Raw genomic sequence first — 24631 nt, forward strand, 5'->3', positions numbered from 1 at the left:
GAAACTTATAACTTTAGGACTATAGATTAGATTATGGTTTAAGAGATATTAGATTGATATTAGATTTTAGTTATCATCTTGACCAAATACTATCATCAGAGCTGCTTCAACAGGCCCAGAGTATGCTCTCAGCCTGCTCCTTGTACAGCCTCGACCCAGGGCTGGTCTAAAACCCAGTCAAGCTAATCAAGTAGAGACAGTTTAAACAAAAGATGATTAATTAATAAAATGCAGGTACTTTATTAGATAAAGAGATTGTAGACATGGAAACTGTTTGTTTTAACTAAGTTTTTAATAGAACATCTTGAGGTCTTTCTCAGAACTATGCAAGGCGAAGATTAGTGGAAGAAGCAATAAAGAAGACGATGACCCGAGGATGACCCTGAAACTGAAATAAGAATTGGAACTAGAGAAGAAGAATTCAGCTGTGACAGGGGATTGTGGTGGACTATAATAAATGAAGTTTGGAGAACTGAAAGGTTGAGTGCAAATTTACAAAGACTTTGGACTTTAGGTAATGGGTCAGGAAAGGTATATAAGCTGTATAGATGCTTTGATTATTTGCCATTCACTGCGGTGGTGGCCCAACTCTGAGTTGTTAATAAAGCAAACCTAGAGATACCCACATCTGGTAAATTCGTTTCCTTGTACAAGAGGGAGCGATAGGAGCAGCTTAGTGGGCACCTGGCATCCAGACAAGGTCAACCCACCACATAAGCTTTAGGGCTCCGCATTATTCAGCAGTATTAAGAGCAGCTACAGTAAATACCTTTAACATAAATATCCGTCAAAATGGCTACGTTCTTTTCTCCCCAACAAGTGCTGCAAAATGGCACACAACTGGTTCTACTTATTCTTTTTGCTCAAATCAAATTCTTTGATTTCCTCCTGCAAGTGTAAATATGTTTTTTTAAATATATTATTATAATCTGTGATTTTTTAGTAGCTGAAAGCTAAGTATCTCACTGCACAGCACTCAACTGCAGATAATGCTACACTGGGCAATGAAATCAGTAGAGAGATGAAACTGGTTCTGAGAGCGCTGTGATGTCCATGCTGTGATGTCCAGCAGTGAAGTTCCACATGGACACATTACCTCAGGTCCTGAAAAGCAATATAACCACATTCTTCCAGCACCATGTTGAACAGGTATGACTATATTTCTCCTGCACACAGACCCAGATGAACATTACTACCATATAAATCTCTGTCATGTCTCTGTGCACAAGTAGGCATGCTGCAACTAGTGTTACAGCCTAGAACAACGAATTCTTTCAGCTTAAACAAGTTATTTTATCATAGCATAACCTGGAAACAAATGAGCCAGTTGAAGGTGACTACATAATTATAAAGATAAGAAGGCATGCTAAAAAAATCTCTGCTCTTGCTTCAGGATTGCTTCTCAACTTGTTAACTCCTGTAAGTTAAGTAAGGAACAGCAACTGGCCTGTTGCTTTTAAACAGGTTTGTGTACTCCATAAGGTGTCAGTAGTGTCTTCTCATATTCAGAAGAAAATAGCATAACTAAAGTACTAAGTTACTAAAGTACTAAAAAGCCCAACTTCTTGATACGTTTTTCCTTTTACAAAATCACATAAAACAAACTCAATGACTCTGAGGAAACTACTTTCCATAACTGGCTAAGAAGAGACATTTCTTTTATAGTAATTTATTTACAGTCTTCTCCATATTGTGTTAATTGGAGACAAGACAGTGACTGAAGAAATCCAAAATATAAGATATATCAGCTACTGTTTTGCTTCAGATTTAGGTGTAGAAACAGATATATCACTTAAGAAGAAGAGGAGAAATCTGAATGTTTTACCCTCAACCTACTAAGAACTGTTTATATAAAGGTGTCATCTCCCTTATCAAGTGACATGACTGGGAACATACAACCACCCCAACCCCTGTCCCTAGTTTAGAAAGAGGTCTCAACTGAGACTTCTATATAGCCTTATAATATACAGCATGGGGTGAAAATCTATTTTTTAACAAGTATTACACTGCACTCTCAAAACTTTGATCTATTCTACTCATTAAGCTATCTTGCTCATTAATAATGCATATTGAAGTAACTGCAAACTGGTAGGGAACTGTAAACAAGTCATTCTGGAAAAAAGGAATGAACATATTTAACTACATTTGGTACACAATTTCAAAACATTGGCTATATTGAAAAAATTTTTTGCACAACATCCCCACCATGTAACACAAAGAAAATTGGCCCTAAATAGCATACCTAGTTTTACAAATTAAGAATATATACTGAATTTTGTGTATATTTCCTGAATATAGAGAATCAATGACACATGACACAAGTTTAAAAGGTTGAGGTAAGAGAATGAAAATAGAACTCATTAGTGAGAAAACACCCTTGATTTTCTTCTGCAAATACTACTCTCTGTAAAAACATGCCTTCTAGCATGTACTTTCCACATGAAAGTATTCTGATTAGTTAATAGAAACAAGTTTATTTGTTGACTTCTAAGTGATTAACGGTTCCTTTAAAGATAAAATGAATCTTAAATATATCAATTTAATAATACATGCTATTGTACTTGGTACCCTGTAAAACAATTTTTAGTAAGTAGTAAATATAATCCACAAGAATTCTGAGAGACTTGGAAGTTGTATCCGAAACTAAATCTTTTGAAGTTAAATTTTTCTAAATTTGCTAATTATACTAGAAATTTGCAATTTAATAATACCTTCTTATTTCTGAGATAGACTTTCTTGGCTGAAATACGTCCACGCCTTGCTTCCAGCTGGCGGATTTTTTGTTGTAACTTTTGCAGCTCCTCTTTTTGCAAGTGTACAGATGTTGCCATATCCTCTTTTTCAAGCATGGCTTCCATAGTTTCATAAGTGTCATAATATACTACTTCATCTCTCTTCTCTGTTTTAAAAATGTCAGCAATGAAAAAATCAAATCAATAGTTTGTATTTGATTAACATTTTGTTTTGTTCAACAACAACCCCCCCGCACTGAGTTGTGAGATTTAATGTAGAAGAATGCTATAGCCCTTTCAGAGGAAGAGCAAAATCAAAAAGTCAGAGGAAAAACACTAAAGAGCAAAGCACTGTAGGGCTTTAAAGTTTATATGAGGAACATAAATCAATATCAATGAAGCACAGCCTGGTATTCAGGTAAGCTCAGAGCATTAAAGAATGAATGCAACTGTAAATATACACTTGTGTCTGTAGTCTAACTTGATCACAATGTCCACACATGTCTTTTGGTCTCTTAACTAATATGAGACCCATGATGTGCAGCAATATCCTCTGGTCTTCACTACAAAGTTTGGGATATACAGACTCAAGTCTTTGGCATGAGATTCTTCTGCCACAACCTACTATTAATTTCATGAAAGGGGAGTTAGACAACAAAACACCAAACATCCTCTTAGGAGGTTTTTGACCTCCCAGTTACTGCTACTGCTCAGAGGCTGCAGTGGGAGGGTAACTTCAAGGCAATCCTTCAAAGCATTACAGGCCTGAAAAGGAGGTCATTACTAATAGTTGTATCAACACTCATAATTTTTAGCCTCCTGAGTGAAGCATTGAGCTAATTTCTGAATGCCGCCTTCTCATTTCTTGCCAAGAAGGAAAGAGTGATGATTATAAATCCTTGCAGAATGTTGGGATGAATAAGCAGCAAGGGTCTCTTGTTTCTTATTTCACTGGCATACCAAGTAGGATATTTTTGTAATACACCAAGAGGGATATGCATTACTGCTGGCTGAAACAGGTAGATACAGCTGGCATGACTGTCAAGTGTCTACTCTGTAGCACTACCAAACCTTCTCATTTCACCTTCATCAAATACCTTTCAGGAAGACTCTAACTTCCTCCTACTTCTGCTACTAGATTATTTGGGGAAAGGGGCAGGGTTTTCTTCTGTGGATGTCCCTCAAATCAGAACAGAAACCAAAACTCTCCGAAATATCTCTGCAGAGCCAATACAGTCAAAGAGTAAAGAATAGCAACAGCATCTAGAAGTCATTAAGATGCATGTATTTCAAATCATACAGATGTGCTCAATTAAAAGGCTATTACTTTACTGACTATAAATACACTTTAAAAAGGAAGCATAACAGAAGATGCAACAGAACATATTTTTCTAATTGACTCCATAGGAAATAACACGTATTAGAAGACCACTATATTTTGGAGATGCTTTCATTCAGATTAGGTACAGAACAGTCTTGAAGACATGTAGCCAATTCAGTGTCACATTCTTCACAAGATTAATTGTTCTATTCCCCCTGCCTGAGTAAAGTCTGAAGAGGTAATTTCATCCTTTGAACAAAATACAATTTAGGAATAGTATTTCTCATTTTCTGTCCTATGGGATATAACTGAGACTTGTTAAAAAACAGTAATTCCTTTTAACATAGACAGCTGTCTTTGATTTTAAAAAAATCCTTTTAGATTTTATATTAAAGAATAATTTAAATTAACAAATTTAAAACAGCAAAGGAAGCCAAAACAGTGAACTATTTTGTTGTCATGGGGGAAGGAGAGGGTTGGTTATTTAGCTGACTGGGGATTTTATTTTCAGTCAGGTTGGGGGTTTCTTTTGAGATTTCTGGAGAAAACATTAGTGACAAGTCATAATGACCTATGGTGTTTTTACATCAAGCTTAATCTCTGAGGATCCTTAAGTTTTACTATCACTATGTCAAAGAGAAAGGATTTTGATACACATTTCTTCTCAGCCTCCTGTTCAAGGGATTTCCTCTGGTCTGCAGGTAAAAAAAACATACATTGTCTTCAGTACCAAAATGAAATGTCTGATTTCCCAAGTACAAACAACTATCTATCTCTAAAGCACTAACTAGCTCTCCAAAGAGGCAAAGCTGCCACATTTCTTGTAAGTAATTTACAGAGTTTTCAATCTTCATCCTCCGTAAATGCAGTTAATGTTGTTGCCATCACAGGCCTGAGAGGAGGAGATTCACACAACAGTGAGAAGAATCTGATACCTGTGTTTTCTCTTTTTCCAGAGGCAACTCACAGTACAACCCAGCTTCAAATCTCTCTTCTTAAGTGACTTTTCTATCCATAACAAAATTTGCTATGCAAGCACTATGCACTAAACAATAAAACAGAGATGGTGTGAATAAAAACATTAAGTATAAAAAGGTCCAAAGGACAGAACTGGATTCAAAATGCCGTATGATTTACCTGTACCATTTCCATAGTTTGTAAGTACACAGGATATAGTAGGTTCTCAAAACATAAGGTTTGCATCACTGCTCTAAATCAGTGACATGGCAATACAACAAGCTTCAAAGTTTATCTGAAGAATTCTGATTTGCACGAATACCTTTTGAAAACCAATCACTACAAAGAAATTAATAATGACAATGCAATTTTTAAAAATGAGAAAAGTCCAGTAATTAAAACATTTCCTCCTCCCTAAATTTAGTTTTCCAAACCTTACATAGTTTCTTATATGCTTACTTCCAAACGCAGACGAGAACCAGACCAAAACTTCTGTATGTATATGTCTTATGAATAGGTGTAAATTTTAATTTAACAGTACTTATGTTAGAAGATCCAGCTCTTCACATGGTAAAGAAACTGTTCTCATTTCATTCCCACAGGCTTTACTAGACTCTTAGGAAGAGAATTCTTTTTTACAGATTACATCTTAATTAAAATGCATAAAAAAGACCTGATATCAGTCTTCTGATGCTTTCAAGTTGTGCTGTCAGCAGCAGCTCTTCACATGTCAAGATATCAAACTGCACTTCATATAATTGAAGCTGTAGATCATAATAATCAGCTTCTAACAGGTCCAAAAGGGCTATAGCTTCTGTACCACCTTTCAGACTCTGCATCTAAATGGAAAGAGAAAAAAAAATAAACACAAAACTCCAAGATAATAAGGAGAACAAAACCACAGGCTTTACGATTACAGCTAGATACAATCTGGTACACTAAATATAACATGTTAAAATTGAGCATATCAAGAGAAGAAGGTTTTGATCAGCCACATACTTTCAGACATCTTTAATACTTGACATTTTTTCCACATGTTAATAAAAAAATCTATGGCACTGGATTACTCTTTGTGACTGTCAAAGTGACAAGTCATATAGGGAGTAACGGGAAACATCCCTACCATTCCATTAAACTACTACTTAATTCAAAGAAGATACATAAAGAAATTAGTATTTTCTTATCTTCAATCCAAAAAGTCTAAAAGCTGTTTTGCTAACAGCATCTAGAAAACTAGAGTTAAAAATGTCACATAAGTTGAACTTGAAATTACATGCAGTGATCCTGTTATAATGACAACTTAAATGAAAATATTATCTAAAATTAAAAAAAAATTAAGGGGAAAAATCAGTGCTTTTAATAATATTTTATATATTTTATTGGATAGTTAACCTTCTTAAAGCCACAGACCTTTATATTACTTTTCCCAGGTTTTCCTTCATGTCGTGGTTTAACCCCACCTGGCAACTAAGCACCATGCAGCCGCTTGTTCGTTCCCCCCGCCCCCCCAGTGGGATAGGGATGAGAATAAAAAAAAAGGTAAAACTCGTGGCCTGAGGTGAAGACAGTTTAACAGGACAGCAAGGGAAGAGAACATATTATTAATAACAACAACAACAATAATAATAATAGAAAATATAAAATAAATGATGCACAATACAATGCTCACAACCTGCTGACTGATGCCCAGCCATTTCCCAAGCTGTGGTACCCCCGGCCAACTCTCCCCAATATATATATTGAGCATGATGTCATATGGTATGGAATATCCCTTTAGCCAGTTTGGGTCAGCTGTCCTGGCTGTGTCCCCTCCCAAATTATCGCTGGCAGGGCATGAGAAGCTGAAGAGCCTCTGACTAATGTAAGCACTACTTAGCAACAACTAAAAATATCAGTATGTCATCAACATTATTTTCATCCCAAATCCAAAACACAGCACTACACCAGCTATCAGGAAGAAAATTAACTCTATCCCAGCCAAAACTAGGACAGTATCTACCCCTTATTCTATAACATCTACCTCATGCCCAGGTTCTACACTTTCCAATAGATTCCAATAAAATGACCACCACTTCTCCTGTCTTTTGATATATTCATACAGAGATCTCATTCCCTTAGTCTATGGACTAGCTGTCTAAAATGTCTGTTGAGTTCACTTAGTCCATGACTATGGGCTCCATCTGTCATAACAGTCTCTTAGGGAAGGAGAGATGGTGTGTGGTGTTGGATTGTTGCATGCTAAAGCCAGTGCTGTTTCCATTATCACTGTGATTTGCTTGGTTTTCATCAAAATTAATTCTTCATTAATCTGGGTGATTCTTACTGTAATACCATTAATATGGCATATAGCCACGATAGAAGTGATGACATACAATGTTATATAGCAATTAACATCATAGAACTTAATTTATTGGCTATTCTCCCCCAAAATCAAATCTCCTTGAGGTACACATTGGACTTCCCCATCTTCCTGCATCACCCACCAAGTGCACCCAGGTCCCCGGGCAAAGGCAATCCCACGGATGGGTTTGCCTTTGCCCGAGGCAGGAATAACCCAGATTGTCTTCCCCAGCATATTTTTTACGTGCAGCACAGGGACTTTATCACCTTCTACAGTACATAAAAGTTTTGACTGGGCAGGGCCAGCCCGATTCGCAGATCACCTAGTGGTGACTAACCAGGTGGCTTTTGCTAAATGTTTATCCGACTGTTTGAATGTTCCGTCACCCATTGCTCTCAGTGTAGTCTTTAACAGTCCGTTGTATCATTCAGTTTTCCCAGAGGCTGGTGCATGATAGGGGATGTGATACCCACTCAATACCATGCTCTTTGGTCCAGGTGTCTATGAGGTTGTTTGTCCCGGCCGGCGGAGCGGGCTCCTAACGAGCGGCAGCTCTGACTCAGTGTGGGCGGGGCCCAGGGCGGCGGCGGCCAAAACCCTTCGCCTACAAGAGCAGCCCCCGGGAGCGCGAGCGACCCGGAGCGCGGCGAATAGGGCGTGGCACGTCAGGAGGGCGTAGCGCGTCAGTTTGCGCGGCAGTTCGTGCGGGCGGGGTACAGTACAAGTGGCCATCGTCCTCCCAGAGGAGGCGCAGCCATGGTCGCCACTCGGCTAAAAACCAGGGCCAGAAAGACTGTGGCGACACAGACGGAGCTCCCGCTCAGGCACGTGGCTGTCCAAGTATCCGGCTGCAGAGAGTGCCTGAGCCTGTCGGTTGTCCCAGAGACCGATGGGGACGCTACCTGCGTGCGGTGCGACCAGGTCAGCGACCTGCTCAGCCTGGTGGCAGAGCTGAAAGAGGAAGTGGAGAGGCTGAGGAGCATTAGGGAGTGTGAGAGGGAGATAGATTGGTGGAGCCACTCCCTGGCGGCCCTGAGGCAGGGGCAGCTGGTGGAGGCTCCACAAGCAGCAGGAGATCCCCTGTCCTCTTGCTGCCGGGCAGAAGGAGCGGACCTAAGAGATGAGGGGAAATGGAAGCAGGTCCCTCCTCGGAGAGGTCGGCGAATTCTCTCCCGGCCTCCCTCACCGTCCCAGCTGCCCTTACACAACAGGTATGGGGCTCTGGAACATGAGGGACAGGAACATGAGGACTCTGATGAAGGTCCGTCCGAGAGGGTGCCTAGGGTGAGTCAACCAGCCCCACGCATCAAGACGTCCTGTGTTAAGAAAAAGAGGAGGGTGATTGTTGTAGGTGACTCCCTCCTAAGGGGTACAGAGGGCCCAATATGTCGACCAGACCCAACTCACAGGGAAGTCTGCTGCCTCCCTGGGGCTTGGGTGAGAGACATCACCAGAAAACTCCCTGATCTGGTTCGGCCCACTGATTACTACCCGCTGTTGGTCATGCAGGTTGGCAACGATGAGGTTGCGCTAAGAAGCCCGAAGGCAGTCAAAAAGGACTTGAGAGCACTGGGGCAACTGGTCGATGGAGCGGGAGCACAGGTAGTGTTTTCGTCAATCCCTTCAGTGACGGGGAAGAACGCTGAAAGGAACAGGAAAGCACACCTGATCAACACATGGCTCAGGGGCTGGTGCCGTCGTCAGAATTTTGGGTTTTTTGACCACGGGGCGGTTTACACGGCACCAGGTCTCCTCGCAAATGATGGAGTGCAACTGACGCCGAGGGGAAAAAGGATTCTTGCTCATGAGCTGGCAGGCCTCATTGAGAGGGCTTTAAACTAGAATTGGAGGGGGGAGGGGCTAAAACCGGGCTCACTAGAGTTGAACCTAGGGGTAGGTTCAACGTGCCAGAGTTGAAATCTATAGCCCGGCTCAGGTGCATCTACACCAATGCACGCAGCATGGGCACCAAACAGGAGGAGCTGGAAGCCATTGTGCAGCGCGACAGCTATGACGTAGTTGCCATCACAGAAACATGGTGGGATGCTTCTCATGACTGGAGTGCTGCAATGGATGGCTATAAGCTCTTCCGAAGGGATAGAATGGGTAGGAGAGGTGGTGGGGTGGCTCTGTATGTTAGGGAGTGTTTTGATTGCATAGAAATTGAAGATTGTGAAGACCAAGTAGAGTGCTTGTGGGTAAGGATGAGAGGGAAGGCCAATGAGGCAGGTATCTTGCTGGTAGTCTGTTACAGACCACCCAACCAGGATGAAGAGACAGATGAGACATTCTATAAGCAACTGGCAGAAGTCTCACATTCGCTGGCCCTTGTTCTTGTGGGGGACTTCAACCTACCGGACATCTGCTGGAAGTATAACACGGCAGAGAGGAAACAGTCTAGGAGGTTCCTGGAGTGTGTGGAGGATAACTTCCTGATGCAGCTGGTGAGTGAGCCCACCAGGGGAGGTGCCTTGCTGGACCTGCTGTTTACAAACAGAGAAGGACTGGTGAGAGATGTGGTGGTCGGAGGCCGTCTTGGGCTTAGCGACCACGACATGATAGAATTCTCGGTTGTGAGGGAAGTAAGGAGAGGGGTCAGCAAAACTGCTATCATGGACTTCCGGAGGGCAGACTTTGGCCTGTTCAGGTCACTGGTTGAGAGAGTCCCTTGGGAGACGGTCCTGAAGGACAAAGGGGTCCAGGAAGGCTGGACAGTCTTCAAGAAGGAAATCTTAAAGGCGCAGGAGCAGGCGGTCCCCATGTGCCGTAAGAAGAGCTGGCGGGGAAGGCGACCGGCCTGGCTGAACAGGGAGATTTTGCTGGGACTCAGGGAAAAGAGGAGAGTTTATCACCTCTGGAAGAAGGGGAAGGCAACTCATGAAGAGTACAAAGATCTCGTTAGGTCAAGCAGGGACAAAATTAGAAAGGCAAAAGCCCAGCTAGAGCTCAGTCTGGCCACAGTCGTAAAGGATAATAAAAAATGTTTTTACAAATATATTAACAACAAAAAGAGAGGCAAGGAGAATCTCCATCCCCTACTGGATATGGCGGGGAACATTGTCTCCAAGGACGAGGACAAGGCTGAGGTACTTAATGCCTTCTTCGCCTCAGTCTTTAATAGCCACTCCAGGTATCCACAGGATATTCAGCCCCCTGAGCTGGAAGATGGGGATGGAGAGCACAATGTACTCCTCGTAATCCAGGAGGAAGCAGTCAAGGACATGCTAAGCCACCTGGACACCCACAAGTCTATGGGGCCTGATGGGATCCACCCAAGAGTACTGAGAGAGCTGGCGGAGGAGCTTGCCAAGCCACTCTCCATCGTTTATCAGCAGTCCTGGTTAACAGGGGAGGTCCCAGAAGACTGGAGGCTTGCCAATGTGACGCCCGTCTACAAGAAAGGCCGGAAGGAGGATCCTGGGAACTACAGGCCTGTCAGCCTGACCTCTGTTCCAGGGAAGATTATGGAGCGGTTGGTTTTGAGAGTGCTCACAGGGCATCTGCAGAACAGCCAAAGGATCAGGCCCAGCCAGCATGGGTTCATGAAAGGCAGGTCCTGCTTGACCAACCTGATCTCCTTCTATGACCAGGTGACCTGCCTAGTGGATGAGGGAAAGGCTGTGGACGTTGTCTACCTGGACTTTAGTAAACCCTTTGACAGCGTCTCCCACAGCATTCTCCTAGAGAAACTGGCGGCTCGTGGCTTAGACGGGTTTACTCTTCGCTGGGTGAGGAACTGGCTGGATGGCCGAGCCCAGAGAGTTGTGGTGAATGGCGTTAAATCCGGCTGGCGGCCGGTCACGAGTGGTGTTCCCCAGGGCTCGGTTCTGGGACCAGTCTTGTTCAATATCTTTATAGATGATCTGGATGAGGGAATTGAGTGCTCCCTCAGTAAGTTTGCAGATGACACCAAGCTGGGTGGGATTGTTGATCTGCTGGAGGGTAGGAGGGCTCTGCAGAGGGATCTGGACAGGCTGGATCAATGGGCAGAGGCCAACTGTATGAGGTTTAATAAGGCCAAGTGCAGGGTCCTGCACTTTGGCCACAACAACCCCATGCAATGCTACAGGCTTGGGGAGGAGTGGCTGGAGAGCAGCCCGGCGGAAAGGGACCTGGGGGTGCTGGTTGACAGCCGGCTGAATATGAGCCGGCAGTGTGCCCAGGTGGCCAAGAAGGCCAACAGCGTCCTGGCCTGTGTATCAGGAATAGTGTGGCCAGCAGGAGTAGGGAAGTGATTGTGCCCCTGTCCTCGGCACTGGTGAGGCCGCACCTTGAATACTGTGTTCAGTTTTGGGCCCCTCACTACAAGAAGGATGTTGAGGTGCTGGAGCGTGTCCAGAGAAGGGCAACGAAGCTGGTGAGGGGTCTGGAGCACATGTCTTATGAGGAGCGGCTGAGGGAACTGGGGTTGTTTAGTCTGGAGAAGAGGAGGCTGAGGGGAGACCTTATTGCTCTCTACAACTACCTGAAAGGGGGTTGTGGCGATGAGGGTGTTGGTCTCTTCTCCCAAGTAACTAGTGATAGGACAAGAGGAAATGGCCTCAAGTTGCGCCAGGGGAGGTTTAGATTGGATATTAGGAAAAATTTCTTCACTGAGAGGGTGGTCAGGCATTGGAACAGGCTGCCCAGGGAGGTGGTGGAGTCGCCATCCCTGGAAGTGTTCAAAAAACGTGTGGATGTGGCGCTTCAGGACATGGTTTAGGGGACATGGTGGTTCTGGATTAATGGTTGGACTTGATGATCTTAAAGGTCCTTTCCAACCTAGTGATTCTGTGATTCTGTGAAATGAGGCCCGTTGTCTGACTCGATTCTTCCTGGGGTGCCATGTCGCCATAAGACTTGCTTTTCAAGGCCCAGGATAATGTTCCGGGCAGTGGCATGAGGCACGGGATATGTTTCCAGCCATCCGGTGGTTGCTTCCACCATTATGAACACATAGCGCTTGCCTTGCTGGGTTTGTGGGAGTGTAATGAAGTCAGTCTGCCAGGCCTCCCCATATTTATATTTCAGCCATCGTCCTCCATACCCGAGAGGCTTTAACCACTTGGCTTGCTCGATTGCAGCACGTTTCACATTCATGGATAACCTGTGCAATAGCGTCCATGGTCAAGTCCACCCCTCGATCCCGAGCCCATCTGTATGTTGCATCTCTTCCCTGATGGCCTGAGGTGTCATGGGCCCACAGAGCTATAAAGAGTTCACCCTTCTGTTGCCGGTCCAGATCCACCTGAGCCACTTCAATCTTAGCAGCCTGATCCACCTGATGATTGTTTTGATGTTCTTCAGTGGCCCGACTCTTGGGTACGTGAGCATCTATGTGGCATACTTTTACAATCAGGTTCTCTAGACAGGCAGCAATATCTTGCCACAATGCGGCATCCCAGATGGGTTTGCCTCTGTGCTGCCCGTTGCTCTGCTTCCATTGCTGTAACCACCCCAACAATGTGTTTGCCACTATGAATGAGTCAGTATAGAGATAAAGTACTGGCCATTTTACTCGTTCAGCAATATCTAAAGCCAGCTGGATGGCTTTCACCTCTGCAAACTGACTTGATTCACGTTCTCCTTCAGCAGTTTCGATGACTTGTCATATAGGCCTCCATACAGCAGCATTCCACCTCTGATGCTTTCCCACAATGCAACAGGACCCATCAGTGAACAGGGCATATTGCCTTTCATTTTCTGGCAGTTTATTATATGGTGGAGCCTCTTCAGCATGCACCACCTCCTCTTCTGGCGATATTCCAAAAACTTTGCCTTCTGGCCAGTCCATGATCACTTCCAAGATTGTATTGGACACCCCTCCAAGTGAAACTAAACTGTGGCCTGCATTCTGCCGCCAAAGGGATTGAGAAAAACGCCTTAGCAATATCAATGGTGGTGTACCACTTGGCTGCCTTTGACTCCAGTTTGTACTGAAGTTCTAGCATGTCCGGCACGGCAGCACTCAGTGGCGATGTGACTTCATTCAGGCCACGATAGTCTACTGTCAGTCTCCACTCTCCATTAGACTTTCGCACTGGCCATATGGGGCTGTTAAAGGGTGAGCGAGTCTTGCTGATCACTCCCTGGCTCTCCAGCCGACGAATCAGCTCATGGATGGGAATCAGGGAGTCTCTGTTGGTGCGATATTGCTGCCGGTGCACTGTTGTGGTAGCAATCGGCACCTGTTGTTCTTCGACCCTTAGAAACCCCACAACAGAAGGGTCCTCTGAGAGACCAGGCAAGGTGGACAGCTGTTTAATTTCCTCTGTCTCCAAGGCAGCTATACCAAAAGCCCACCGGTACCCTTTTGGGTCCTTGAAATACCCTCTCCTGAGGCAGTCTATGCCCGGGATGCACAGAGCCTCTGGGCCAGTCACAATGGGGTGCTTCTGCCACTCCTTCCCAGTTAGGCTCACTTCGGCCTCCAGTGCAGTCAGCTGTTGGGATCCCCCTGTCACTCCAGAAATACAGACTAGTTCTGCCCCTTTATAGCTTGATGGCATTAGGGTACCCTGTGCACCGGTGTCCACTAAAGCCTTATATTCCTGTGGGTCTGATGTGCCAGGCCATCGAATCCACACAGTCCCATGAACGCAGTTGTCCCTTTCTCCATCTGCCTGGAGGCAGGGCCCCTCTAGTCCAGGTCATAGTATCCACTACTCAGTTCTTGTGAATACGAATCAGAAGTCCCTTTATCAAGATGGGATGTCAGGCCAGCCCTTCTTCTCTGTCTGGGAAACTGCCCAGTGGAGACTGAAGCAGCAATTTTCCTGGAAGAACCTGTTTTGTGATCGTCTCTCCTTGCAACTCATGTACCCATGCCTCTAGGGTCGAGGTAGTTTTTCCATCCACTTCCTCATGTCCTCTCTGTGGTCACAGAGATAAAACCACAGGGTGGCCCGAGGTGTGTACCCCCTATATTCTCTCTTTTGAGCAGAAGAACGGTTGCTCCTAACAGCTGAGATACTGGTCCGTACAGGTGGGGAGCAGGACATATCCTCTTTGAGTTGCTGCAACTCCCAGAACAGTTTTTCAAACAGGTTTTCGTAATTTTTGGATAGTTTTTCCAGAGCCGAGACACAGGCCCGTAGGGAGGAGAGATTTTCTTCATACTGCTGGAGTTGGCCAGCCAATTCATCCACCGTTGGTCCCTCTTTGTCTTTCCAGGTCATTACTGCTAATGAGTTGGCATACGACGATGGTGCGCTCCGTACAAGCTTCCACCACATGGTGCGTGTGCACTGGACTTCATCTGGATCTGTGTTGTGCAGGTCATCCTAAATTACATCTGCCATGGCCAATTTCCTCAGGTACTAGATACCTCTCTCCATGGTGGTCCACTTGCCTGGGCCACATATAATATCTTCCTTGAAGGGATACCTTTCCTACAGGCCAGACAGGAGTCGTCTCCAGAGACTGAGGGCTCGTGTCTTTTTTTCCAATCGCCTTGTCAATGACCCCTTCCCTTGAAAGGGATCCCAGCTGCTTGGCTTCCTTACCCTCTAATTCCAGTCTACTGGACCCATTATCCCAGCATCGGAGCAGCCAGGTGACAATGTGCTCGCCTGGATGACGGCTGAAGTCTTTTCGCATATCTCGCAGCTCACTCAGGGATAGGGATCAGGTGGTTATCTCTGGTTCTGCCTCTTCTTCCTCTGGTTCTCGTGATGGCCCTTCTTTGTCATCTTTTACTAAATGAGCTGACTTTCGTGTCCATTTCTTCTTGTGGATAGGGGCGACTGATACTGGCACAGGTTGGTTCTCTGGTTCATCTGCAGTGCCTGTTGCCAGGGTTCGAGTAGCCACGCTGCCCATCGCTGGGGTTTGAGTAGCTGCAGAGCACTCACATCCGCACCGAGCACTGGTAGCAGATGGTGTGGTATTTTTAAATAGTTATTTAACCCTGATCAAGACCTGAAACACATTCAGGAGACCTAGCAATAGGAACATGCTTGTTTGAACATCCCAAAGATACTCAAAATTCTCAAGAGCTATTGTAATTAGCCTGGAGGAGAAGGCGAAGATGAAGGAAGGTGTCTCCTCCATATACTGGCTCTCTGAGGAGAAAAGGTAGAAAGTGTAATTATTACTAGCTTCTGACAGATGACTCCCGAAGTACAGAGATGAAGCTGCCATTGCTGCTCCGCCCTACATGCCACCCTGCACGCCGCCGCTGAGTACAAATACCAAATTGGTCTAATGACCAATGATTTTATCATACCATAAGCCAGTGTTACACAGCACGGCAAAGCAATAACCTTAATACAACGCCCAGAGGTGATAAACCCCACATAAACACTGACAAACAGTATATATGCCAAGTAAGGTGTTAAATAACACAACTCTGAGAACAAATAAAACAACATTGTGACCAGCGATGATTATAGTAATATAATGAATGCTTATAACAAATTTGTTTTAACACCCTCTCATCAAATTTGTTGTTATCTCAACCCTTCGAGCCCCACACTGTGCGCCAAAAAAGGACTGTCATGGTTTAACCCCAACCGGCAACTAAGCACCACGCAGCCACTCGCACACTCTCCCACGGTGGGACGGGGGAGAGAATCGGAAGAGTAAAAGTGAGGAAACTCATGGTTTGAGATAAAGACAGTTTAATAGGTAAAGCAAAAGCCACGCACACAAGCAGAGCAAAACAGGGAATTCATTCACTACTTCCCATCGGCAGGCAGGTGTTCAGCCATCTCCAGGGGAGCAGGGCTCCATCACGCGCAATGGTTTCTTGGGAAGACAGACGCCATAACTCTGAACGTCCCTCCACCCCTTCCTTCTTCTTCTCCCAGATTTATATACTGAGCATGACGTCATATGGTATGGAATATCCCTTTGGCCAGTTTGGGTCAGCTGTCCTGGCTGTGTCCCCTCCCAGCTTCCCGTGCAACCCCAGCCTTCTCACTGGCAGGCCAGCATGAAAAACTGGACAGTCCTTGACTGCTTAGCAACAACTGAAAACATCAGCACGTTATCAACATTTCTTCATCCCAAATCCAAAACATAGCCTCACACTAGCTTCTATGAAGAAAATTAACTCTATCCTGGCTGAAACCAGGACACAAAACCAGGAAACTCCAAAATTCTCATATCCTCTGTTTAGCACTGCAGTTTGAAAGGAACAACACAGGAAAATTTAAGAAAACACCAAGTTCTATCTAATCAGAATATATTGAATTTTACTGCAGCATTGTTTCTGGAGTCTTTCACAGGAGAAAAAAGATCTAGATTAAAATATTTATATATATTTTAGTGCTTATTTGTCATATGTCTGACACAGAAAAGTGACACAAGAAACAACCAAAGACAACTCAAATCATTCTCTTTGATTCAGTCAGACAAGATTTAACTGATCAATACAGTTGGCCATTCAGACCATATTCAAGAAATACTGACATGCAAAGGAATCTTATCTGCTGTCTCACTTTGGAGGGAATTTAAAGCCATGCAGCTCTACAATCTGTGTGCAGAAGAGTTAGGGCTACATACAAGTTCTCTATCTTCTTAAAAAATGAATCTCTGATAGTTTCTCCAAGATGAAGGATGAAAGTAATTATAAATTGTACTGAAGATTTGTGATCGATCTACCTTACTATTCTGATGAAAGGGGATCCAGTTCCTATATTACAGGCATTCAATCATTAATAAGGGATGTCTAAAAAGGAGAAATAAAGGACCTAGCAAACTATACATTTAAAAAAATATTTGCTAGTGGGATTTTACATTATGGTGGTTTCTTCAAGGAGTAAAAATGTATCTGTAATTAATAGCCAGAAATGGGTTTCCTAGGTTTTATTTATCACATATGCTTAAATATAATTATACTAAACCAGAAAGTTATCTGTATTGAATCAAACCAAAGATCCATCTTATTCAATGCCCTGTTTCGGACAAAGGTTAACAGCAAATATCCAGGAAGACGAAACATAGTAGGCAGTGCAGTGATACTTCCCTAAAATGTTTCACCAGTCACACAACTTGCAGCTCAAGACTTCTTAAGTCACAGTGTTGCCTTTTATACTAAATAGACTTACTGGGTTTTACTTCATAAATTGTCCTATCTCTTTTTTACAGCACATGAGCTTTTAGCACCTGCATTATTATCCTTTGACAGGGATTTTACAGCTTAATTGAACACTTAAGGAAGTTCTCTAAATTATGCTTCTTTCCATATCAGACTGACAGACAGAAGGCTTGTGAATTCTTGTAATTTCTATTTTTAAAATTTCTTCTATTATATTGTATACCTACTGAATGCATCTTTTGTATATCAATTATTACCCTGAAAGGATAAATAAGTCTTTAAATGAATATCATAAATCTTAGAATCAATAATGTATAATTTATGTTTCAGCCCAGTGTGACACCAAAATGTATTGCTATGCCATTCTATTACTCTGCAAGTTACTAATTGTGACCAAAACAGTAAGTGACATAATGACAGCATATTTGGAGTGAATTAGAGGCTATTTTTCAAGACAAAAGAACTGATTCTCTGGAACCTTCCAGTTTTTCATATGAGAGTGATAATGTTCATTTGCCAGGCAGGGTATCCTGGGTTTTGGCATTTTCAAAGGATTTACTCACCATAAAAAAAAAAAATATACTGTAGGGAAAAAAAATATTTTTTTTGCAAATTAACGCAACATCATTCAAACTTCTACCACACCTAAGAACTTTTGCTTTGTCAGTAAACTGTGAAATTCACATAAATTTACACATTTTTTTTCTTTAAAAAAAGATATTCACAAAATTAAATCCACAGACTTTGTATAAAGACCGCAGAGATGTAAATGGGCTGTCTTCAGAAGTATCAGCTAATCACATTATAGCAGATCAAAATTTCATTCAGCCGCACCAGCATCTGCCTGATAAAGGACCTGACAACCAAATCTTATCCCTGCAAGCATACATTACAGATGCTACAAGCTACCCGTTTTAGGGTTACAACATTACTGTATTCCATTTTCAGGTGCAACAGCAATTAATGGGAAATTAATATTGCTGTATGGTCCTCAACCAGATATCCTAGCTAGATAATAGCCCCTCATAAAAAAGAAAAATGGGGACCTTTAATTTCAACCATTTATGTTAAAATGTTATATGAGATACTATATATGTGTGGTGGGTTGACCCTGGCTTGATGCCAGGTGTCCACCAAAGCCACTCTATCACTCCCCCTCCTCAGCTGGACAGGGGAGAGAAAATACAACAAAAGGTTCATGGGTCGAGATAAAGACAGGGAGAGATCATTCACCAATTACCGTCACAGGCAAAACAGACTCAACTTGGGGAAAAAAAATTTAATTTATTACCAATCAAATCAGAGTAGGGTAATGCAAAATAAAAACCAAATCTTAAAACACCTTCCCCCTCCCCTTCTTCCCAGGCTCAACTTCACTCCCGAATTCTCTACCTCCTCCCCCTGAGCAGCACAGGAGGACGGGGAATGGGGGCTGCAGTCAGTTCATCACACGTCGTTTCTGTTGCTTCTTCCTCCTCAGGGGGAGGACTCCTCACACTCTTCCCCTGCTCCAGCGTGTGTCCCTTCCATGGGCTGCAGTCCTTCAGTAACAGACTGCTCCAGCATGTGTCCCCCACAGGGTCACAAGTCCTGCCAGCAAACCTGCTCCAGTGCGGGCTCCTCTCTCCGTGGGTCCACAGGTCCTGCCAGGACCCTGCTCCAGTGTGAGGTCTGCACAGGGTCACAGCCTCCTTCGGGGGCATCCACCTGCTCCAGCGTGAGGTCCTCCATGGGCTGCAGGTGGATATCTGCTCCACTGTGGAGCTCCATGGGCTGCAGAAGGACAGCCTGCCTCACCATGGTCTTCATCAGGGCCTGCAGGGGGATCTCTGCTCCAGCACCTGGAGCACCTCCTCCACCTCCTTCTTCACTGACCTTGGTGCCTGCAGGGTTGTTTCTCTCACATGTTCTCACTCTTCTCTCCAGCTGCAATTTCTCTTGCACAGGTTTTTTTTCCCCCCTTCTTAAATATGTTATCCCAGAGGCACTACCGCTGTCGCTGATTGGTTCAGCCTTGGCCAGCAGCAGGTCCGTCTTGGAGCCGACTGGCATTGGCTCTATTGGACATAGGGGTAGCTTCTAGCAGCTTCTCACAGAAGACACCCCTGCCCCCTCCAACCTTGCCACGCAAACTCAATACGATACGTGTGATAATTCAAACCAACATCATCACTTTTAGGAAAGTTTCAGCATTGTTTGTTAAAAATTTAAGAGGGGTGTGGCGGACCAATATGCGGTTTCTGTCTTAAACATTTCATGGTTCGAGGAACTCACACCTTTTTTTTTGGTACAAAAGCTTGAACATGCCTCGATACGGGGTGGACCCCAGAAAAGACCGAGATAAGGTGCCTTTGCCTGATTGAATACCGGGAGGAGACACCAAGAGGTGCCATTGCCTGATTGAATCAGCCTGCACAATGACCAGGAGGAGACAACCAAGAGATGCCGTTGCCTGATTGAATCAGCCTGCACAATGACCGGGAGGAGACACCAAGGCCTGCAGAGGTGCCATTGCCTGACTGAACCAGCCTGTTGCATATGCATGCAGCCTGTTGTATATGCATGCAGACGGAGATTGTGGGACTCGGACTGTATAAAAAGGACACCATCAGAAGCAAAATGGGGGACCCCCACCACCAAGGAGCATCAAGAGGACCAATGGGATGCCGCTGCATCCACGGGTGGTGATATCTTCTTTGCTGTCTCTCTCTCTCTCTCTTTTCTCTCTTTCTCTATCCCTTTCTCTCTCCTCTCTTTGTTGAAGTGTAAAAGATGTACTGTAGGGGACTTGTTTGTTTAGTTGAATTACTTAGTTAGAGTAGTTGCCATTGAGTCATTTTATGTAACCTCATGCCTTGCATTTTGTATTATTAAATTGTTAAATTGGCTGGCTGGTGTTGTTTCACCTTAATTCAGTCCAGGGGGATCATGAACGTGGTCGTTGGTCTCACAGGGAAGGAGGTCGTCCTAAACAACTCCTTTCGGGCCGCGACAAGGGGTTCAAATCTTCATGTTACAAATTGCTATCCAATATGTAGTAGTAATTTGCTGCATCCTTGGTTGGAAAGATACGCATATAAAAAAGGTCTCAGGCTGATCAACACAGTGAAAGAAACGCTAAGAACTGTAAACTGAGAATGTACTTATAGGAAAGAAACATTTTGCTGTTGGTCAAATATCTAGAACTGAGGAGATCAGAGTTCAATTTCCTGCTATGCCACAACTTCCTGCATTAACTCAAGCAAATAATTTAATCCCTCTGGCCCTTATTCAAGTAACAGTGTTTAAGGTCTTTGTTGTCTCATTCATAGTAAGTCAAGAACTTAAGCAGGAACTTAGCTTTCTTAATAGCTCTATGGCAGAAAATTATCATCTGTAAACCCACACACAGGTAAACAAAGATATAATGGATTAAAACAGAAAGCCTCTGACAAGAACTGTAAACACATATATTAAGAGGACAAGTGTCAAAATTAATAGAAAAACAGTCAAACATGGAATACAGAACTGAGGGCCATCAAATCCAGCTTTCAAGCACCATGGAATGCTTTCTGACAAATCTAAAGTTAACTGCCTTCATAAACTGAGTTCTTAAAATAATTCCATGTTATTGGTCTTACTCTGCTTTTGTAAAAACAGAAACAAAACAAAAAGCTTCTACAAACTCTCTGCTTGTTACTCCCGTTGGAAGTCTGGTTCCAGATACTCCCTCCCAACTGCCAGAAAACTTATTCCATATTTCCAGTGTATTCAAAATCAGATAATACTGTTTGTTCTTGCACCAGTACTGAACAGCAACATGCATTGCTCTTCTTGACTAATATTTATTCCCTTTAGTATATTTATGGAAAGCAATTTTGTATCAGCTCAGCCTTCATTTTATTTGCTGACACAACTTCAAATCCTCTTGTAAAATAGACACCATTCCTTGCATCATTGTGGTAGCCCTCCCTGCAACTGCTCCAGTTAGAACTAACCTTTCTTGGGTGATCAGAAACACATGGAAGAAAAGGTATAGAAGAAATCTCACAAGTCCATGTGCAGTGACACTAACACACAGAATCACTAAGGTTGGAAAAGACCTTCAAGATCATCAAGTCCAACCATTAATCCAGTGCCACCATGATCGCTAAACCATGTCTTGAAGCGCCACATCCACACGTTTTTTGAACACTTCCAGAGATGGCGACTCCACCACCTCCCTGGGCAGCCTGTTCCAAAGCCTGACCACCCTCTCAGTGAAGAAATTTTTCCTAATATCCAATCTAAACCTCCCCTGGCATAACTTGAGGCCATTTCTTCTCGTCCTATCACTAGTTAGTTGGGAGAAGAGACCAACACCCACATCGCCACACCCCCTTTCAGGTAGTTGTAGAGAACGATAAGGTCTCCCCTCAGCCTCCTCTTCTCCAGACTGAACAACCCCAGTTCCCTCAGCCGCTCCCCATAAGACCTGTGCTCCAGACCCCTCACCAGCTTCGTTGCCCTTCTCTGGACACGCTCAAGCACCTCAACATCCTTCTTGTAGTGAGGGGCCCAAAACTGAACACAGTATTCAAGCTGCGGTCTTACCAGTGCCAAGTACAGGGGCACAATCACTTCCCTACTCCTGCTGGCCACACTATTTCTGATACAGGCCAGGACGCTGTTGGCCTTCTTGGCCACCTGGGCACACTGCTGGCTCATATTCAGTTGGCTGTCAACCAGCAGCGCCAGGTCCCTTTCCGCCGGGCAGCTCTCCAGCCACTCCTCCCCAAGCCTGTAGCGTTGCATGGGGTTGTTGTGACCGAAGTGCAGGACCCTGCACTTGGCCTTTTTAAACCTCATACAGTTGACCTCAGCCCATCGATCCAGCCTGTCCAGATCCCTCTGCAGAGCCCTCCTACCCTCCAGCAGATCAACACTCCCACCCAACTTGGTGTCATCTGCAAACTTACTGAGGGAGCACTCGATCCCCTCATCCAGATCATCTATAAAGATATTGAACAAGACCAGCCCCAGAACCGAGCCCTGGGGAACACCGCTTGTGACCAGCCGCCAGCCGGATTTAACGCCATTCACCACAACTCTCTGGGCCCGGCCATCCAGCCAGTTCTTTACCCAGCGAAGAGTGCCGCCAGTTTCTCCAGGAGAATGCTATGGGAGACGCTGTCAAAGGCTTTACTCAAGTCCAGGGAGACAACATCCACAGCCTTTCCCTCATCCACTAGGCGGGTCACCTGGTCATAGAAGGAGATCAGGTTGGTCAAGCAGGACCTGCCTTTCATGAACCCATGCTGGCTGGGCCTGATCCCTTGGATGTCCTTCATATGCCCTGTGAGCACTCTCAAGATGAACCGCTCCATGATCTTCCCCGGAGGTCAGGTTGACAGGCCTGTAGTTCCCAGGATCCTCCTTTCGGCCTTTCTTGTAGACGGGCGTCACACTGGCAAGCCTCCAGTCTTCTGGGACCTCCCCTGTTAACCAGGACTGCTGATAAATGATGGAGAGTGGCTTGGCAAGCTCCTCCACCAGCTCTCTCAGTACTCTCAGGTGGATCCCATCAGGCCCCATAGACTTGTGGGTGTCCAGGTGGTTTAACATGTCCTTAACTGCTTCCTCCTGGATTATGGGCGGGTTATTGTGCTCTCCATCCCCATCTTCCAGCTCAGGGGGCTGAATACCCTGCGGATACCTGGACTGGCTATTAAAGACTGAGGCAAAGAAGGCATTAAGTACCTCAGCCTTGTCCTCATCCTTGGAGACAATGTTCCCCGCCATATCCAGTAGGGGATGGAGATTCTCCTTGCCTCTCTTTTTGTTGTTAATGTATTTGTAGAAGCATTTTTTGTTATCCTTTATGACTGTGGCCAGGTTGAGCTCTAGCTGGGCTTTTGCCTTTCTAATTTTGTCCCTGCTTGACCTAACGAGATCCTTGTACACTTTGTGAGTTGCCTTCCCCTTCTTCCAGAGGTGATAAACTCTCCTCTTTTCCCTGAGTCCCAGCAAAATCTCCCTGTTCAGCCAGGCCGGTCGCCTTCCCCGCCAGCTCTTCTTACGGCACATGGGGACCGCCTGCTCCTGCGCCTTTAAGATTTCCTTCTTGAAGACTGTCCAGCCTTCCTGGACCCCTTTGTCCTTCAGGACCGTCTCCCAAGGGACTCTCTCAACCAGTGACCTGAACAGGCCAAAGTCTGCCCTCCGGAAGTCCATGATAGCAGTTTTGCTGACCCCTCTCCTTACTTCCCTCACAACCGAGAATTCTATCATGTCGTGGTCGCTAAGCCCAAGACGGCCTCCGACCACCACATCTCTCACCAGTCCTTCTCTGTTTGTAAACAGCAGGTCCAGCAAGGCACCTCCCCTGGTGGGCTCACTCACGAGCTGCGTCAGGAAGTTATCCTCCACACACTCCAGGAACCTCCCAGATTGTTTCCTCTCTGCCGTTTTACGCTTTCAGCAGATGTCCAGTAGGTTGAAGTCCCCCACAGGAACAAGGGCTAGCGATTGCGAGACTTCTGCCAGTTGCTTATAGAATACCTCATCTGTCTCTTCATCGTGGTTGGGTGGTCTATAACAGACTCCCAGCAGGATATCTGCCTCGTTGGCCTTCCCCCTCATCCTTACCCATAAGCACTCACCTTGGTCTTCACAATCATTGATTTCTATACAATCAAAACACTCCCTAACATACAGAGCCACTCCACCACATCTCCTTCCATGCCTATCCCTTCGGAAGAGCTTATAGCCATCCATTGTAGCACTCCAGTCATCCCACCATGTTTCTGTGATGGCAACTACATCATAGCCGTCCCGCTGCACAATGGCTTCCAGCTCCTTCTGTTTGGTGCTCATGCTGCATGCATTGGTGTAGATGCACTTGAGCTGGACTATCGATTTCAACTCTGGCACGCCACCCCTAGGCTCATCTCTAGTGAGCCTGGTTTTATCCCCTCCCCCCTTCAAATCTAGTTTAAAGCCCTCTCGATGAGGCATGCCAGCTCATAAGCAAGAATCCTTTTGCCCCTTGGAGACAGTTGAACTCCATCTGCTGCGAGGAGGCCCGGTGCCGTGTAAACCGCCCCATGGTCAAAATACCCAAAATTCTGACGACGGCACCAGCCCCTGAGCCATGTGTTGATCAGGTGTGCTTTCCTGTTCCTTTCAGCATTCTTCCCTGTCACTGAAGGGATTGATGAAAACAGCACCTGTGCTCCCACTCCATTGACCAGTCACCCCAGTGCTCTCAAGTCCTTTTTGACTGCCTTTGGGCTTCTTAG

General features: G+C 44.8%; 1 protein-coding gene across 1 annotated transcript in view; it reads right to left on the reverse strand.

Annotated features, from left to right (window-relative positions):
* The window catches only part of LOC309415041 (junction-mediating and -regulatory protein-like), a gene marked incomplete at both ends in the record, with an annotated part of 134104 nt that overhangs the window by 12813 nt on the left and 96660 nt on the right, over window positions 1-24631 (reverse strand). Inside the window, 2 exons of the mRNA XM_082012432.1 lie at window positions 2712-2899; window positions 5684-5849. Of these exons, the coding sequence (XP_081868558.1) occupies window positions 2712-2899; window positions 5684-5849 (354 nt within the window). The remainder of the gene's footprint in view (window positions 1-2711; window positions 2900-5683; window positions 5850-24631) is intronic.

This window comes from Phaethon aethereus, assembly GCF_964289735.1.
Source record: "Phaethon aethereus genome assembly, chromosome: W".
Taxonomy (NCBI): Eukaryota; Metazoa; Chordata; class Aves; order Phaethontiformes; family Phaethontidae; genus Phaethon; species Phaethon aethereus.